The sequence below is a fragment of the Crinia signifera genome, chromosome 12 (assembly GCF_055691185.1).
Source record: "Crinia signifera chromosome 12, ASM5569118v1, whole genome shotgun sequence".
Taxonomy (NCBI): Eukaryota; Metazoa; Chordata; class Amphibia; order Anura; family Myobatrachidae; genus Crinia; species Crinia signifera.
The window spans coordinates 27563000-27581964 of NC_139228.1; the positions used below are offsets into that span (position 1 = coordinate 27563000).

General features: G+C 48.1%; 2 protein-coding genes across 8 annotated transcripts in view; one reads left to right on the top strand and one right to left on the bottom strand.

The window, feature by feature from the left end:
• Positions 1-3838: 3838 nt before the first annotated feature.
• LOC146050272 (C-reactive protein-like) lies at positions 3839-6535 on the bottom strand. The gene is made up of 2 exons (XM_083167197.1): positions 6227-6535; positions 3839-4530 (listed from the first exon to the last, which is right to left on the bottom strand). Exons 1-2 carry the CDS (start codon positions 6285-6287, stop codon positions 3911-3913), a joined length of 681 nt encoding a protein of 226 aa, XP_083023323.1. The 5' UTR covers positions 6288-6535; the 3' UTR covers positions 3839-3910.
• Positions 6536-15364: 8829 nt separating this feature from the next.
• The window catches only part of ZC3H6 (zinc finger CCCH-type containing 6), a 39036-nt gene continuing 35435 nt past the window's right edge, over positions 15365-18965 (top strand). For 2 of the 7 annotated variants that reach the window (XM_083167338.1, XM_083167339.1), the window contains exon 1: positions 15377-15684. In XM_083167338.1, the coding sequence (XP_083023464.1) occupies positions 15605-15684 (80 nt within the window). In that variant the 5' untranslated portion in view covers positions 15377-15604. Of the gene's footprint in view, positions 15685-15772; positions 16090-18965 lie in introns of those variants that run through there. The other 5 variants (XM_083167336.1, XM_083167337.1, XM_083167340.1 and 2 more) reach the window with 4 other exon arrangements.

An 18965-nucleotide genomic window follows, 5' to 3' on the forward strand; every position in this document is an offset into this window, starting at 1 on the left:
GCTGCCCCAGGCTGTGCAACAACATCATACTGATAAATAGGGAGGACTTCTTAAAGCAAGCCTTCCCTGTACGCCGGCCCTCGGAATTGTTCCTGCATCAAGAGTTCTCTTTGTATCCTATATAAATGTAATAGGTGCAACTCTACATCCCTCTACATAAACTGTAACAAATGATTCTGCATTGAACATGTGATGAAAGGTGATTGGCTGGTACTTTATCTCTCTCCAGGGACTGACAAATATGCCCCCTGGAGAGTACAGCCACCAGGTGACGCTTTGTAGTTTTGTTTCTTGGTAACGGTAGACACCCAGGGGAAGGAGCTCAGATTCTCTGGTAGGCGGCTGCGGGGACGTGTATATTTATGTAAGATTAACTGAAAAACAAACGGCAGTTTTGGAGATGTATCAAACCTTCTAAAGAAGTACAAAGGTTGCCCATAGCAACCAATCATATTATAAATCATGACATTTTATTTATAAGGCGCCACAAGTGGTTGGCGGCGCCGTACAGAGGGCACACGTTACAGTAACAGAGACATTACAACATAGCACAGTTCCCAGTACACAATACAGCTGAGATGTAGGGGAGCAGAGGAGTGGCCTGTCATTGGAAGAGATGAACGATTACTAGAGAGAAGAGATGCCGATATAGATGGTCCCTGAGTAATTGAAGTGCGAGAGAAGAGGTTTGTTGTGAGAACCCTAAAGAAGAGGGCCCTGCCCTCCGAGGGTGGAGAGGGAGGAGACAATGGTGTTCTACAGAATAAATGTAGCTGAGAAGCTCAATATAATACGAGATTACCCTTTCTAAATTCTATTGTATTCTGTACAATTAATTTAAAGAAAACCTCTATAAATCTATAAAGGCCCATACACACTGGGCGACTTTGGGCGAAGTTTGAGCGGCTTTCAGCTCAAAGCCGCCCAGTGTGTATGTCCCAGCGATGAGCGCTGCTGTGCGCTCCCGCATCATCGGGGGGGAAAGCCGCTCATTTGCTGGTTATACCAGCAGATGAGCGGCTTTGTGGATGGCTTTGCATAGCGCTGCACTATGCAATGCCGTCCTCTCCCCGCTGACAGCACCAGGCAGTGTGTATGCACTGAGCGGCTTTCCCCCCAGCAATGATAGCGATCATTGCTGTCCTTATACGCTGGGCATAGTTGCCCAGTGTGTATGGACCTTTACGCTGTAGAATTGGGAACAAATTATAAATGAGCAAAATAGATACAAAGGCCCTTATTGTGGTTCACTCGCAAAGGCAATTCCTTCTCAAATGCCCGCAAGGGGACCCCCCCCCCCCCCCGGACCCTGCGCCGGAGCAAGATTAGGTATAAAGGGTAGAATGTTTATCAGAACCAGGGGCGGCGCCAAAACTAGGCAGCTTCAGGCATTTGCCTGGGGTACCGGCCACTGGAGGGTGGCAATTGGGAGCAGGTCAGTGGCATAGAACAAAATGAGTGGCGCCCGCGCCCCCCATAAAGCCAGTTGAGCCCCACCGGCACCACTCGCCCGCACCACCGCTGACTCGCTGCAGTGCCCGCACCCCCCCCCCCTGGACCCTGCACCGGAGCAAGTTAGTGAGCCGCCCCCCCCCCCCCTTCCTCCATGGAGCGACTCGCTGGCGGCTGCATCCCCCCAACCTGAGGTGCCTTGCACCGGCGCTGATCGGAACACCACTGACCCAGAAGAGGACACTGGAGCCGCCACTGCCGGGAGAAGGTACGACAACACTAGTCAAGCAGGCACTGTTTGTTGACAGTTCCTCATGTCGACTTATCCGTGTAGACATCATGAATGTTGACAGATCAACAGTTGTGGCAGATACAGCATATTTCCACATGAGGATTATGTGGAAAATCCAGACCAGGTTTTAGAGAAGCAGCAGCAGGAAAATTAGATCCAGTCCAGGTTTACTAACTGATGTGATTAGGGTTGTGCTGATTAGTTGTGCTCTAAGTGTTTCCAGGGCAGGACGTCATTGTTCCTGATGGTGGAATAGCTGCCCAGGTGATAGGCCGGGATGTGGGCTATGCAGTGGCGTAACTAGATACATGTGGGCCCCATAGCAAAAGTTTGTAAGGGCCCCTATTTATCAACTAATGCTGAAAAATATATACAGCACATGTAACCTTGACAGGCAAAGTGGGCCCCTCTCAGCTCTGGGCCCCAAAGCAGCTGCACCCCCTGCACCAATGGTAGTTATGCCCGTGGTGCTATGACAAGGACCACTGGAACATACTGAGAAGTTTGTGCTATGCTGTGACATCTGTATGCTGCAATGTGGTAACATCCTTGCCTATGCTGTTTACCTGGTACAAAATAAAGACTCCATCTTATCCATTGTATGTGCTTCCTTGTCACACAGTTCAACCATGTTAACATTTTCATGTCGACTTGATATAGGTTGACATGTCAACTGTAGACCAAGCATATCAAAGCCAACCCCTTTTACACCAAAACGCCGGGTCGCACCTGGTTTTTTTAGACCCAGGTTCAAGCCGGGTGCGACCCAGCGTTTAGTGCCATTTACACCGGGCGGACAGCCCGACCCGCACCCGCCCCCACCGGAGCTTGGAGATGACAGCGCGATGTCATCTCCAAGCGCCAATCACCGCCGCGTGCCGCCGCCGGACCGGAACGCTGCTGGGGGCAGCCCAGCACTAAGGTAAGCTGCTGGGCTGCCCCCCGTCCCCGCGCGCACCCCCCCGCCGTCGCACAGGAGGTGAATGGATGCCGCACACAGGCATCCGTTCACCTCCCTCCCCCGCCGCCGCTGGGTATAGCAGACAGCAGCGCCGGCTGTCAGTGACTGTCAGGCTGACAACCCGTCCAACCTGCGGACGCTGCGGTCCGCAGGTTGGACGTTCCCCATTCATGTAAATGGGAGCCGGGTCATCCGACCCGGCGTTCCCATTTACACCGCCCTCTACCCAGGTCCTAGCCGTGTTCTACCCAGGTCAGGACCTGGGTAGAAGTCCCGTGTAAAGGGACACGGCGTTAGGGATTTACACCGCCGAAGATCCGGGTCTGACCCGCCGCTGACCCGGATTTTTCGGCGGTGTAAAAGGGGTATAAGTTTAGCTGTGAATCTGTTATCAGGCAGAACCCTTGCACCAAGGACAGAGCAGCTGTAAGCACACACTGATAATGACGACAGCCATAAATCCAAGCGATCATGTCGGCAATGTGCAGCAGCATTGAGGGGTAGGCAAATATCTTAATTTAGCTCTGCGCACGCAATGCAGGGATAAATACAGCCGGCTTACTTGCAGCTCGGAACCGACTCTTTAAAGTCTGTGAGCTCATTGGGGTGGTCAGGAACCAATCTATTTGGTCCATGGCGCAATGAATGACCAGATGCCTATAATGACAGCACTGGTGAATGAGAGTTTTTAGTGGATAACAATTTATTTTCTATATTTAAAATTTCTTTGTACAAAATACCTTTTTTTTACAGCGTAAATTCAATTTGGAGTTTTTATATTAAAAACAAAGTCTCAGAATTTGGGAATTTGCAGGATGTTCAGATGTCATTTGTTGTATTCAAAACAACCAGAATGTATATGAGGCCCATGAAATTTACATACAGTACGCCCCAGTACACTTACTAGAAATGGATTGCCCATTGTTTCATTCCAAGCCTAAATTCATCCATCTAATTTTCATTCTGCTTAAATAATTTACAGTCAGGGCCCTATTGCATAATACATGATAATGTGTCACGAAACATCCCTGCCACCAGCTTTCTTAATTATGTCTGGCACTCTTTTATTGGGCTAAAAACCAAAATGATGACATCACAGTCACTCTGGAGCTGGTTTAGAAGATGCACTTTAATACTTGGATTGCAATTGCGTCTCTATATGTTCTTATCCAACATCTGTTAATGCAATGTAGGGTAATACCTTTTTAATTAAGTTGACTTTTGCACCGAAATGGACCAACAATGAAATCCCCATCGGCTCCTTCATAATTCAAGGCCTGCCAGTTAATGATATTACCAACCTTCCCTTTCTTACTATGGAAATCCTTGACGTCTTGTGAGGTCAGCACGCTATCCCACACGTGGACGTCTGTAACCTCCCCCACATCTAACTTTGGCTTACCACCTAGGAAGATTTGACCAGGCCCAATGAAAGTCCGGGGATTGACATAGGTCATTCCCCGTTTCAGAAGCTCGGTCCTCTTGACGATCTCGCCATTCACCCAGAGCAACATCTCGCCGTTGGGCGAGTCCCAGCTCAGGCAGATACTTCTCCACCTTAGATTGTTGTTAGGCGGCAAATCCACGTCCACTCTTTGTCCTTCCACCCAAATCAGCCCGGTGTTGGTGTCTGAGCCGCCTCCGAGAATTAAGAAGAGATAGTCAAATTGGAGACCGCTCAGCAGGCTGAACATGACTCTCTCGGTCAGATTGGAGCAGGATCTCAGGCAGACGGTGAATCTGGAATAGGGGCCCTCAGTATTATGGATCAGTTGGGCCGGGACACTGTAGTCCTTGGAGAAAATGAATGACTTGCACGACATATCTGTATTGGAACAAGTTGGTCATCGTGATTAATATAGAGAATAACGTATTACATACTGTAGCGTATAAGGATACATTTACTAAAGCTTCTAAAAATGAAAGAGGTGATAGAGGATAGAGATGAAGTACCAACCAATCAGCTAGGAGCTAACTGGCTGCTACCAGGGCCACCATAAAGGGGATACTGTGGGCACAGCTGTCCTGGGCTCGGACAATCTGACAGAGAGGGAAGGGCCCAGGCCACTCATTCTGCCAACCGCACCCAATGCAGTCATGCCTGACTGCCTCCATTGAGCTGCCCCTCCGGACCTCCGTATGCTGGTGACCAAAATGCAGCTCCATCTGGTGAGCCAATCAGAGCTTGTGTACCAGCAGCCGTTCTAATTGGCTGCCGGGCTGTGAGCTCAGATTGGCTCACAAGTTGGTGCCATATGTTGCGCTTTGCTATGCTCCCCCCCAGTGACCAGCAAAGCTGACAGTGAGTGGGGGGGGGGGTCTAGAAATCAGTCCCAGGCCCCACAATTTTTTCTCTCTCTCCGAGGTGTTCGACATCTCCTCCATATGTCACTTAAAAAGTTGCTAAAATATATCTAATCAATATGATATGATAATATCAGCGGAATCTGGTCCAGAGATTGACAGGGGGAAATTTACTAAGATGGGAGTTCTGTGTCAGATGGAAGGTTGCTATGGGTAACCAATCAAAATGGACTTCATATTTAGTTAGCACCTTCAAGAGAATAATAGATAGAATTTGATTGGTTGCCCATAGCAACATCCCATCCAAAATAGAACTCCCATCATCCATTTTCCGCATAGTGTCTAGGTCAACTGTCAAGAGGCCGACCGCCTATGTCCGCCATTGACAAGGATGACATCTCCAAGAGGTCGACATGAGGTTTTTTTTTTTTTTTTTAAATTTTTTGAAATTTTTCCTACACTAAAATTTTTCCTGCGCTAAATTTGGCTCCATGTGATGAAATCTACAAATCGACACCATAAAATAAACCATGAAAAACTCATGTCGACTTTTGTCTGTGCCGGCATTGTCACATGCTTAACGACATTCTGGCTTCCCCATGCGGGAGGGCGGAGCCAGGTCAGTATAATAGGAGGCGTGGCCTCAACATGGGTGAGCAGATTGCTGCTTTTCGTGAGCTTACTGTACAATCCTGGTGAGTAGTCTAGTATGCATAGTCTATGTCGACAATTTTGTGTAGACCTATTGACTATTGAACCTTTATACCAGGGTTGCCTACCCTCCCGGCCCCCCGGAAAGAGGGGCAACCCTCCCGCATTGCTGTCTACCTCCTGCAAACTGCCCCTTGGCAGGGGGGTCCGCGGGTTAAATGACGCCTGAAATACCGGCATTGCACAGCGGGGCTAAAATGCTGTGATCGCTGTAGACACGCTATCAATAGAGCATTGCTTCCGTGGCTCCGCCCCTGAACCGCCCCTTTTGCCTCCCATAGATGGCCCCGCCTCCTACTTCACAGAGCTGGCTGCCTTCTCCCAGAGAGGGCAGTCTAAAAGTCGGCAACTATTCTTTAAACCATAATCAATATCATCCAACTGAAGTAGAGATGATGAGGGTTGTAGAATGGGGGAGGTGCAGCTTTTCCTGTAATGTTATGAAGTCATGTAATTGAATGGAGATACAGCTTGATGCAGAAGCTGCAGCGATGCTTTGTACTTACCGGTTTCACTCAGAGTTCCTGACAGACTTGCGAGGATCACTAGAACAATCATTGGATCCATTTCCTGTTATAATGACATTTATAGGGGGAGATTTCATTAGCACAGACCTTTTATGCAGCTCAGAGAGTTTCTCAATGATTTTTAAGTAAAATAATGAATATTATCCCGAATCCAATCTTAAAGATCTGAGCACATGTCAGTATCAATCCAATCCAGTCCCTGCAATCCCAGGCTGACATAACAAGTGGTATTAATAGAATGGTTTAGCTCCTATGATCTAAAATCAAGACATAGCTTAGAGCACCTCAGCACAAAGGGATCCATTTACTAAGATTGGAGTTCTATTAAAGATGGGATAGCAACCAATAAGATTCTATTTATTATATTCTAGAAAGTGTTAAATAAATAAGAAGTAGGTCCTGATTGGTTGCTATGAGCAACGTTAGTAAATTTACCCCAATATGTGCATCCAACCAGCACAGAGATTTCACCTCTCACCTAATTGGCTCCTAGCTGGATCTCTGATACTGTGGCCCTTATTCTGATCGGTGCGGATATATCCGCGTGCGTTCGGGCCGCCGATGTTTTGTGTCTGCGCATGTGCAGAGGCGTCTCTGCGCATGTGCGAGCGGGGCGTACGGCCAAATCCCGCATGATATGTGAACACTCCGAACAGGGGGTGGAGAGGGGCGTGAAGGGCTATTTGGGCTCATTACCATATGCATACGCCCCGCGTTTCATGGGAGTTCCCATGAAAACGCTGGGCGTACGTATGGTAATGCGGCCGTGACGCACGTGTAGGGGGCGGACATATGACATCGCCGGATGTCAGCTGCCCGCCCTGATCCCTGCTTTTGCACGGGAAAATGTCCGTGTGGTCTGAGGTTGCGGGTGCTGGTGGAGCACACGGTCCTGCATTCGATGGTCTGCGACCATCGAATGATGGGGGAGGTTCCCTTAGATGGAGGAGGTGTATTCCGTGAAAAATACACGTGCGGTCCGTTCGGCCAGCTTCTTACCGCATACGGACGGAGTTGGCGATCCGTATGGAAGGCGGGGTTTCGCACGCACGGTCCTGGCCGCATAATCGGCTCCGGCCGCACCGATCAGAATAAGGGCCTGTATGTTCCTGCATTGTGTTTCTGCTGCATTATGCCTGTGATGACTGGCATCTCTCTGGTTTAATAAAACAATCCCTGGTTAAGTTATTCATCGTGTGGACTGACCTCCATCACACCCCACTAGAACCTAGAAACGCCAAACGTTCTGCCAAATCTGCACTCAACATTCTGGGCCACTCTGATGTTGTGATGATGGGCAGATGTTTATGTGTAGGTCTGGAGCTGCAGCTCTATCCGCCCGTTGTTAATCTGGCCCTGGTTTGCGTTATGTGGAGGAATCAAAAAAAGCACAGGTCTTGTTCCAAGTAGTAACTACCCAACCAAGCTACCACCGGGGAATCTGTGAGTACCGTCTCGCTCACGCTGAAGCACTCACACTGAAGCAGGGGTGGCCAAACCCATCCTCGAGATCTACCAACAGTTCATGTATATCAGGCCGCCTGTGGGTCTGTAGTAGGAATGAATGCAGCATGTATGAAAATGTGACAGTTAGTAATGACTACACATGTGCACCAGCTATGTAATCTGGAAAATGTGACAGTTAGTAATGACTACACTTGTGCTCCAGCTGGGTGATCTGGGAAATGTGACAGTTAGTAATGACTACACCTGTGCTCCAGCTAGAGGATCTGGGAAATGTGACAGTTAGTAATGACTACACCTATGCACCAGGTAGAGGATCTGGGAAATGTGACTGTTAGTAATGACTACACCTGTGCACCAGATAGGTGATCTGAAAAATGTGACAGTTAGTAATGACTACAGCTGTGTACCAGCTAGGTGATCTGGGGAATGTGACAGTTAGTAATGACTACACTTGTGCACCAGCTAGGTGATCTGGAAAATGTGACAGTTAGTAATGACTACACCTGTGCTCCAGCTGGGTGATCTGGGAAATGTGACAGTTAGTAATGACTACACCTGTGCTCCAGCTGGGTGATCTTGAAAATGTGACAGTTAGTAATGACTTAATGACTACACCTGTGCTCCAGCTAGGTGATCAGGAAAATGTGACAGTTAGTAATGACTGCACCTGTGCACCAGCTTGGTGATCTGGAAAATGTGACAGTAATGACTACACCTGTGCACCAGCTAGGTGATCTGGAAAATGTGGACCGTTGGTAGATCGCGAGGACCGGTTTGGCCAGCCCTGCGCTAAAACTTAAGCCCAAAGGCAAAGCCTTGACCTTCTCTGGTGGTTGACCAGAGGTATACTCACCTGAGGACTGGCAGCAGCAGAGACAGAGAGATTGCTACACAGATACGCTACTCTGCAGAGTCCTGGTAAAGAGATGCGTGACAGCCCTAGGACCAGAAAGTCAGGAAATGCAAGCAAACTGTGGTACCTGCAATCTCCGCAACATTACAGGGGCTTTTGGGGGTTATTCTGGTTGATTTGCTCGGATGCGAATTTGCACCCTTGCAAGTCAACCAGAACCCGCCTTGCGAATGGTGGTACACCAGTCCCCTCGCAGCATGTGTTCGCACGCAGGGTCTGCGAAGGGGTGTTTAACATAAACATCCATTCACAGCCTGTGGGTCGCCGACCATGGAATGATATGGAACATGCACGCAGAGCTAAGTGACTGTCAGGTCACAGATTTGCATGCACCCTCGGGAGGAAGTGGGAGGGCAGCTGGCACCCACTTCACAGCCCCATTACCATGGGAACGCCCACTCTTTACATGGGAACGCCCATGAAACGCTGAGCGTTGCCATGGGTGCGACTATCCACAGCTGGGGCGCCCCCCGGCTGCACCCTTATGTGTATGCACCTGGCGAAAAATGTGCTCACTGTGGCCGCATGCACCCGGCATATATGCATGCGCCAAACATCGGTCCCCGTGCGAACAAACCAGAATAAGGTCCTTTACGCGTTGGGTTGACCACCTCATGGGCAGGCCCATGACAGGGGGGGGTCAAAGGGGACAGCTGACCCGGGCCCCCATGATCTGAGGGGCCCCAAGGCATGGCTGCAGCAGTTATTTACTCAGGTGTCCACTCAGCCGCCCACCCGATCAGTCATTCCCCCGCGGCCCAGACCCCGGATGCTCAGCTAGTGCTACCTGCTCCCCCTCTCCAAGCCGCTCAGCCGCCTGCACTGCCCTCTGACTGCTCAGTCTCCCCCAAGCAGCCTGCTCAGCCTTCGGCTTCACAGCCACTCGACCGGCTGCACAGCCCCTTGGCTGCCCCCCCCCCCCCCCCCCCACGCTGGCTCAACGCGTCAGACTCTGACTACTGTGACGTGAGTGACAGCGACGTCCATGACTGGGGGGGGGATCAGCGGCAGTACGGCATAAGTGCAATCGTGTGGGGGGTGCCATTAGGAGATGCCTGTGTGTGCTTAACAGACAGGCGGGCGGGCAGCCGATGTACGGAGAGAGCATGCAGTGAGTCATCGCTGCTCACTCCGTACATCGCCCGCCACGGCCGCCCACCTGTCTGTTAAGCGCACATCGGCTGGCACACACAACACAGGACACATCAGGGGGGGCGCCCTGCAAACCGTTGGCGCCCGGAGCACAAGCTCCGCCGGCGCCACCCTAGCTACACCTCTGCTGGTGCGACCAGTCTGTGCATGAGCTTACTTCATCATGGTACTTTGAATAAAAAGTGTGAATTAAATACATGAAAAGGGTGGATGTTTTAATGTAACAATGTTTATGTAACTAGTCAAATAATGTCTAATGCAAGGCAGGATGTGTGTGTGTTATTCTGTATCTATCTCTAAATAAATTATACATGTATGTATCATTTATTTCTATAGGGTCCCAATACTTATATCTTGCCTAGAACCCGGTGCAGGAGGCTGTCTACCCAGCATTGGCTAAAACGGGCGCCGACAGTCGTTAACACCCGTGGATTCGATCATTCAGTCCCCGTTGCCAACAATACAGATTTGCCATCATAGGGACGTGAACCTATTGCAGGTGAGTCTTTGCCGGGATTGACTACTGTCAGCCACTAGTTCTGCCTGGGGGAAATAGCGGACGGTGTTACATACCACCCTTAATCTTGTTGTGTGGGTCTGGGATCCAGGGGAGGGGGTTGGGGGGCCCCCAGAAATATAAGTGTACCGGCCCCAAGATTTCTATTACCGGCCCTGCTCATGGGGGGAGATCAGGAGAGTGACTATAAAGCATGGAGGGTGAGCTTATCCTCTAAGGGTTACGTTATCACAACTTCTAAGAATGTATTGGAAAGTAAAGAAACGGGTCATTTTATATTGGACCACGGCATACAATGTTAACGTTCTTAAAGTTCCTCCCCTGCCCCCAGATGCCCCAGACATCCTGATGGCTGATCCCACCACGAACACTTACCTCTAGCTGTATCGGCAGAGCCATGGTCTTGGGTCACCCAGTGAAGTCCAGGAGCGATTGGGAGATGCTGTGTGTACTGTGCTGAGTATGTGCATATAATGTTAGGAACTGAGACGCTGTGTTCACAAAGATTTGGTGATTATTTACCTTATTCCTGCTGTTTATTTTATTATGAGTGTCCCACCTTTATTAACGTAACCTGGGACTTCCTCCTGCACATTCTCTCCACAGCAAACACATAACAGTGAAGCAATAGATACACCCATAAAAGAAAAAATAAATAGTCCATTAAAAAAAAACAAAAAAAAAAACACACAAATGATTTTTTTTTGTGTGCTAGAAATCACTTTAAAATAAAGGTAATTAAGGGGAATATTTATCACAATCTGCATCTTAAGGTGGCCATTCACTTACAGTATAGGATTTGGGCCCTTTTTACCCAATTTTGATGCACCAGACCAAGAAATTGGGTGAAAAGTGGCAAATCCTATGTGTTTCACCTCCGACTTCAATATGACGCGTGGTCCCGTGCACACCTGATCGGAGCCGGAGATTGCAACGGCTGCTATCAAGATTTATCAGATCGGGTACCACTTGCTAGGATCGCATACAATACATTGTATGCAAAAAGACAGCATACCATGTATCCTGCGCAAGCCTGCGGTCCGGAAGCTGCCGGGCGGTTCAAGGATATTTTAGAATGGTTCTAGATCGCACTTAAGCATGGATCTCTCCATGTGTATGCCCCATAGCAATGATGATGCACGGTCCCGTGCGTTGCCTTCACCTGACTAGATCTTGATTACATGTAGTGAAGATTTAGTCAGATCGCCAATGTTCTCACCAGAGAATACTGGTTAGCACAGATTACCCATACACACATTGCTACATGTGTATGGGTGATCTAGCCGCCGGGAAACACAAGCGCAATTTCCGTAGCCTGCATCGCTCGGCATGCAGGTTAGAAGAAATCGGCCCGTCTGTATAAAGCTATACTCTCTATGCACCTGTTACATCTGCCCCACCTGCAGTGCAGCATGGTTTTGCCCAGTTGCTCAGCTGCTTGATTTATGGTTTTGCTTGCAGCTCAGAATTAGTAGTGCATAACTCCCAAACTGCCCCGCTTATTGCGGGAATGTAAATTTTTTTTTAGATGTTCCCGTGTCCCTCCTGGGGCTGGCAGTGTCCCGCAGCGCGCGCGGGGGGGGGGAGTCCACCCTGTTGCCATGAATAGATGCTGTGCGCATGTGCACAGCGTCTTTTCCTGAAGTCGGAGAGCTGGGGGCATAGCCAGCAGCTAACGGAGCTGCTGGGCATGCCCCCACAGTGCTGAAAATGGGGGCGTGGCCTCGCGGCAGGGCCTTGAGTATAGGCCACGTCCCCAATTTTCAACGTGTGCCTGCGGCGCGAGCACTGTCCCTCTTTGCGGGTAACAGAAGTTGGGAGGTATGGTACTGTGCAAAAGTTTTATGTACTGTATTTACATTTAGCTGCACGCCTTTTCCCCATGATATAACACACGCTGTGTAACTATTTATTATACATTCATTCTCTCTGCAAATACAAATCTCAGATATTCTTTACCTTGTAATATTTTATTGACTTTTATAAGCAGCTTTTGGCCCTAGCAAAGTCGTGTTGACTCAGGATGAGAGAATGCAAATATGTTATATTTAATACAGATATTGTAACCCTTTGTTATTATACCGCTCTTCACCCAGAGCAGTATCAAGCTGACCAATCTTATTATGTAATCATTGTCAGGCTGGACATGAAGGGCCCAGCAGAGGAATACAGTGGTCCATGTTTAGGGGTGTGGCAAGTATCCAGAGGGGGTGTGGCCAGCCACCACTGCCGCTACCTGCTCCCAGTAAAATTACCTGGCACTGAACTGCAGCCTCTGGTGGTGGTGGCGGAACTATGCAATCAGCATTGTGGCACAGGCTTTAGTCAGGTTCTTACTGTTTTCTTAAATTGCATTATTCTTTTTTTTCTTGTGATGAAAGTCTCAGAGCGCTGTCATTGGTGCAAACGCAATTTTTTATTATTGTTCCATTTATTTTATTGCATTTATACAGGTTTCAGTTAGGGGAAAGTTTTAATTTTATAGCACACTTTCTCCAACAGGAATCAAGGCACTTTACAGACAAACAATGCACATAATACAGAGGATGTTGGTAGTACAGTAACAGACAAGTCACAGACAAAAGAAACTCTTGAGCACACAGTAAGCAGAATGCAGGAGTGGGGAAGCATTTTGGATCATAACTTCTATGGGTTGTGTACTCCACCCTGACAAGGTACCAGGTGCGGCGGCAATTTTAGGCGCTCTTCGTAGGATTACCCTGGGTGGAATAGAATACCCCTAAAAGAAATAACCCAAAATGGGTGATATCAGTGTATACTCAGGTCCATGTATTTCATACCCTCCAACTGTACCGATTTAGCCGGTACAGTACCGTTTTTTAACGGTCTGTACCGGCTAAATCAGAATGTACCGATTGTACCGTTTTTTAAAGGTTTAGGTTTTTTAAAGGTTTGGGTTTAAAGGGCTACTACTTTCCTAAAAGATCGGCACGATGTGGAAGGAAATAATAATTAATTCTACTCACTCTGGCCCCTCTCCGGCAGGTTAGGGCTCTCTCCGGCGCCCTCTCCGTTCCCAGTGGTGCATTGCGGCGGGTCCCGGCAGCGTGCATCGCATCATGACGTCACGCAGCCCGCGGACCCTCCCGCACTGGAGAGAGAAGCCAAAGGCAGATGAACTTCGTTATACACTGAAAACGAAGTATACATGTTCGGAGGTGAGGGAGCACGTTAATTTGTATTTGTATTTGCAAGGGGAGTGATGTGATATATATATAGCACAGTACACATTCGGAAAGGGGTGTGTGGCCCCCTTTACCAGTGGACACGCCCCCTTTGCCATTGGTCACGCCCCCTTTCCGAATGTGTACCGATTTCCAAACTTCATATGTTGGAGGGTATGGTATTTTTCATACCATCCACAAGTGCACCAGATGAGGCAGCCATGGTGGGCACACTACGAAGGTTACACTGTAGGAGGCGAGCCCTACAAGGACCCGATTTAGCCGGTACAGTACCGTTTTTTTATGGTCTGTACCGGCTAAATACAAATGTACCGAATGTACCGTTTTTTTTCACATTTCCCAGCCGCTCCTCTCACTCCAGTGATGCTGGTCGGATCAGGCACTGCGCAGCCAAGATCTAGCCAAGTGCACCCGTTCCCGGAGGTGCATTGCGGCCTGGGACAGCGTGCGTCGCGCAATGACATCACGCAGCCCACGGCCCTGCTCCCGAACGCTGCCTCACACAGGTTTTGAAATTCTTGGCGGACGCGGCGGGGCAGCAGCGTCTCTGAGGTGGGAGGTGAGCGGGACCCCCCAGCAGCGGCATATTAAGCTGGGAGGTGAGAGGGAGCGCTGATCACCTTATTCACATGGTAGGTGAGGGGGAGCGCTGAGCACCTTATTCACATGGTAGGTGAGGGGGACCGCTCAGCAGCATATTCAGCGGTGAGGTGACCGCTGGAGTGCCTCTGTTTGTTCCCGTATCAGTCTATTGTGCCTGGAGGGCCCCCTCGGCAGCTGCTTCAGGAACCCACGGAGTGCCCGGCTGATATAGTACATACATATTATATAATGAAAAAAATGGACAATAAATACACATTTGGAAAGGGAGCGTAACCACGCCCCTTTATCATTGACCACGCCCATTTGCCCACAGCCACGCCCCCTTTCCAATTGTGTACCGATTTCTGTCCATGAAATGTTGGAGGGTATGAGTATTGTATGCGGTCCCAGTAGGGGTTGAACGCTGCGATAAATATTCATGGGAACGTGCCTCACATTGCAATCGCAAGAATAGGACCTGTGACACATTTCATGCAATCCATTGCAACATTGCATCGGAATTGCACGAAAAGAGCCCATATCACACTAGTGTCACAACTGTGGCAGATAGGGAGAAGACAAAAAGATGGATAATTTATCAAACCTTGGAGAGAGATAAAGTTGTGGGAGATGTAGAATAGTTATGCCATCGATGGGGGGAGAACCAGATGGTTTCCCCCATCGATGTCAGAGAATTGTCGAATAGTTTTTTTTGTTATTCAAGAGGCATGGCTCTGCCCCCTACGCTGATAAAGCCAGCCACCTGATTGGCCCACAGAACAATCAGTCAAATAAAAGGGATGGCCATACATGACATACTACTATGCTACCATCTAAGTCTGTTTGCATTTTTGCCGTCAATGTAACCATAGAAGGGCGATAACGTAAAAACGATTGATGTTCTATAACCGATGTTAAATACTTGATGCACAATGAGAACCACCCACACCCGGCTCTCATTGGATAGCCTTCTAAATGATAAAGAAAGGTTTACTATCGGCGGGTAAAACAATCGATGGTCCCCTTGTAAACGTACACAACATCGATCTTTCCTGGCAATAATAACATAGGTGGCGACCATCAATCGGCAGCCCATCGATTCACGTCCCTACGCCCTCTACACCACCGCCAACCAATCAGCGCTTTTCTCGAGACATCTCCGCGACTCTTACCAATCAGCGCTCCATTCTACCGCCTTGTCCCCGCCCCCTCTATCTCAGAATGAGCCCGTAGCGACAAAAGCTGAGCGCAGCGGTGGGCGGGGCCTCATTGGAGGGCCGGGCGGAAGTGGTCACTCTGTCCACCCCCCTCACTGCTTCCGGTGCACTGTAATTCCGCCTCCTCCCCCCGGTACACCGCGGCAACGCACGGCGTTGTACCGGCCTCGGCCGTGCGGCTGGAATGTCTGCTGTGTACGGTCACCGCCTTCTCCTGGTTTCTGTGTAAAAAAAGAAAGAAAAAGAAAAATCAGAGGGAGAGAGACTGAGGGTAGAGAGAGTGTGTAGTGCAGGCTGGGGGCCATGGCCTTTGTCAGCCTGTTCTCCAGACCCCCCAACCCAGCCATTGCCACCCACATGCCAGAGTATGCAGGGGACGAAAGGTCGTGTAATAACCTTCTATTATCATTCTTATTTATCATTATTCTGTTCTCATGTCTCATGTATGGGGGATGGGCAGCTCATCCAGGGCTAATGTGGGCACATCTGTCTTCTCTCATCTGTCTCATCCATATACTGGCACCGACTGTATCATGTGCATCTAACAGCGCCACGTGTGCATTGGGCGAGGCTGCCGGGCTCGCCGTGGGCCCAGGATGTTACGTGGTACTGCCATCGTGGGCCTGGAATGGGATGGGGTGTATACTGCCAGTGTGAGCTGGGCCGCCTGCTATGTATGTTTGGGTCAGCATAGTAGTGATCTCATGCATTGGTTCCTCTGGATGCTTTAATGTAGTACAGTCGTACCGCCTGGCTGTGCCCATCCAGGCCATTGCGCTGGAAGAATGGTAAATGGTTAAATTGGAGACGATTCACCTGGTGTTTACAGAAAGTCCCACCAAATGCAGATTTGCGCAGATGTTGCATTGGTTGTTTAGGCGAGTTATGCGGTATAGAGCGAAAAAAAACGGCAAGACTGCGGCATTCTGTAGCATGATGTATTATGTAACTTGGGGGTTTATGTACTACGCTTTGGAGAGAGATAAAGTGGACGGAGATAATATAGCCGCCAGTCAATTTCCCTTTTACATGCTGGGTTTGAAAACGTAGGTGGGTACTTACCCCTCTCTCCTCTTTACCGCTGGCCAAGGCTTAGTAAATAGGCTCTCTGTAGCTTTTAAGTAGAGTGACTATTCAGACGGTGTGCTAGAAAACAAAATTGGAATTTATTCGATGCAATATTACGTTGTGTAATATATATGTAATACCGGACAGCAGTCTGAGTACCATTCACAGGTTGTGTAGAAAAGATTTATATTCATTTTATCAGGTATAACAATGTATTGAATGCAGTGTTGTTGCCATTTGTGCTCATAGTTTGCACAATTAGACCTAATCTCAGCACAGTAGGAGAATGCTCTTATTACTGGAGATAACTTTAACGCTGTGTGGATTATTCTGCTTTAATAGAGGGGTGTACACATGGGGAGATTTTGGCTAATGGACAACTTTGACTAAGCAATTTTGGGAGAGATTTTGGCTAGATGCACTGGAGATTTTGACTAAGCGATTTTGTCTAAGCAATAATAGTCTATGATCTACTCAAAATTGCCTTGCCTGCACAGTCAATCTATACAAAGCAATCTATGCTAGACAATATTGACTAAGCAGGAGAAAAATAGGGAGATTTTGGCTAAACTGCTAGGAGATTTTGACTAGTCAAAATCTCCTGCCAGAATCTCACCATGTGTACATAGGGTTACCACCTAGTCCCTTTAATTCCGGACACATATTAATTACACAGGTTCTGTGGCTGGCTGACTTCAAGACTCCACTTCACCTGATTTTAAACTGCCACAGAACCTGTGTAATTAACATGTGTCCGGAATTAAAGGGACTAGGTCATCAAACTGCGGCCCTCCAGATGTTGTTAGACTACAAATCCCTGCATGCCTTGCCACAGTTTTAACACTCCCTTATAGCAAAACTGTGGCAAGGCATGCTGGGATTTGTAGTTTCACAACATCTGGAGGGCCGCAGTTTGAGGACCCATGGACTAGGTGGTAACCCTATGTGTACACCCCTTAAGAAGCACTAAACCAGGCACGTCCAACGTTGGCCCTCCAGATGTTTTGAAACTACATATCCCAGCATGCTTTGCAATAGTTTTAGCATTCTCTAATAGCAAAACTGTCGCAAAGCATGCTGGGATGTGTAGTTTCACAACATCTGGAGGGCCAACGTTGGACATGCCTGCACTAAACTATGGCTCTGCTGTCCTCCACAAGTGTATAATGAACTGTATATAGTATAACAGTATGGACCTGGGGTTGTTCAGCTATAAACCAGGGATATATGGTGACACCTTTTACCACTAATGTCAATTCTCAATGTAGCCTCAAATTGTTTGCCTAAAGTACTGTTATGGCCCCTACACACGTAGCAATATAAAGGCATTTTCTAATCAGTCTCACTAGATCGCTTAGAAAATGCCCCTACATCACTCCGGGGTTAGGGGCGATAGTGATGTGCGGCCCCACGCATCGATATCGCCCGGCGATTAATAACCAGCACGCTGGATATTAATCGGTCAGGGCCAGTGTTATCACCGGAGAATGTACTTTAGGCCATGTTCCAAATATTTAGTCTTTGTGACATGTAATTTACAAATAACAGTTTTGTTTTAGATTCAAAAGGAAAAATATTTATCCCGAAAAGTCTCAAAACTCATGTATTTGTTAATGGCTCTAAAAGCTATTAGTTTCCAATGTAGCTAGGATTCAAGGGCCACAAACCTGTAATTTCTTAAACCTTACTACCAGGAGTACTGCCCCCCCGCCCCATTATTATTGTTGACCAACTGATAAGATGATCTGCTAACATTCTTAGCGCTTAATTTAAGTGATGTTGCCCATAACAACCAAACAAGATTCACAGATTCTATCTATCATTTCTCTATTGCAGGGGTTCTCAAACAAACTCGGTCCTCGGGACCCCACACAGAGCTCACGTTTTCCAGGTCACCCGGCGGATGCACAGGTGGTCTCATTGCTCATTGACACATTTTAAAAGATCCACAGGTGGAGCTAATTACTACACTTGTGATTCTGTGAGGAGACCTGCAAAACATGCACCGTGTGGGGTCCTGAGGACCGAGTTTGAGAACTTGTGGTCTATTGCATTGTAGGAAATGATAGAATCTGTTTGGTTGCTATGCGCATCATCTCTTAGCCTTTGTTTCGCTGCCTTATACTTTGAAAAACATTAATTCCTCATACATATAGGTCAGTGGTTCTCAAACTTGGCCCTCAGGACCCTGGACAGCACACATTTCTCCGGTCACCCAGTAGGTGCACAGGTGGATTGCTAAAGCTGGGTACACACCTAAAGATTTATCTGTCCAATCTATCTGGTGGACATACAAATCTGCTAATGTATAGGAGCAAGTGACAGTCTACCATTTGTTCCCCAATAAATACTGGTGCAGAGACAATGGTCATTATGACAAATTGGTAAAATTAGTTTTATCTAACATATTTTTTGTGTCTATTATCCAGCCTTTAGGAGCAAATGATAGATTATCATATGTTGTCATTCATTACCAGATATTTATTGTCACCAGACAGATACATCTTTAGGTGTGTAACCAGCATTACTCATTGACACATTATAAATGATCATTATATGGGGCTATAATCTCACTTGTGATTTTTTGGGGGGGGAT

Bases quoted from the DNA above. Each gene is read 5' to 3' on its own strand.
- LOC146050272 (XM_083167197.1), bottom strand. From the start codon at position 6,287: ATGGATCCAATGATTGTTCTAGTGATCCTCGCAAGTCTGTCAGGAACT. The intron at 4,531-6,226 runs GTAAGTACAAAG...GTTCCAATACAG, and splicing joins AGGAACTCTGAGTGAAACCG to ATATGTCGTGCAAGTCATTC.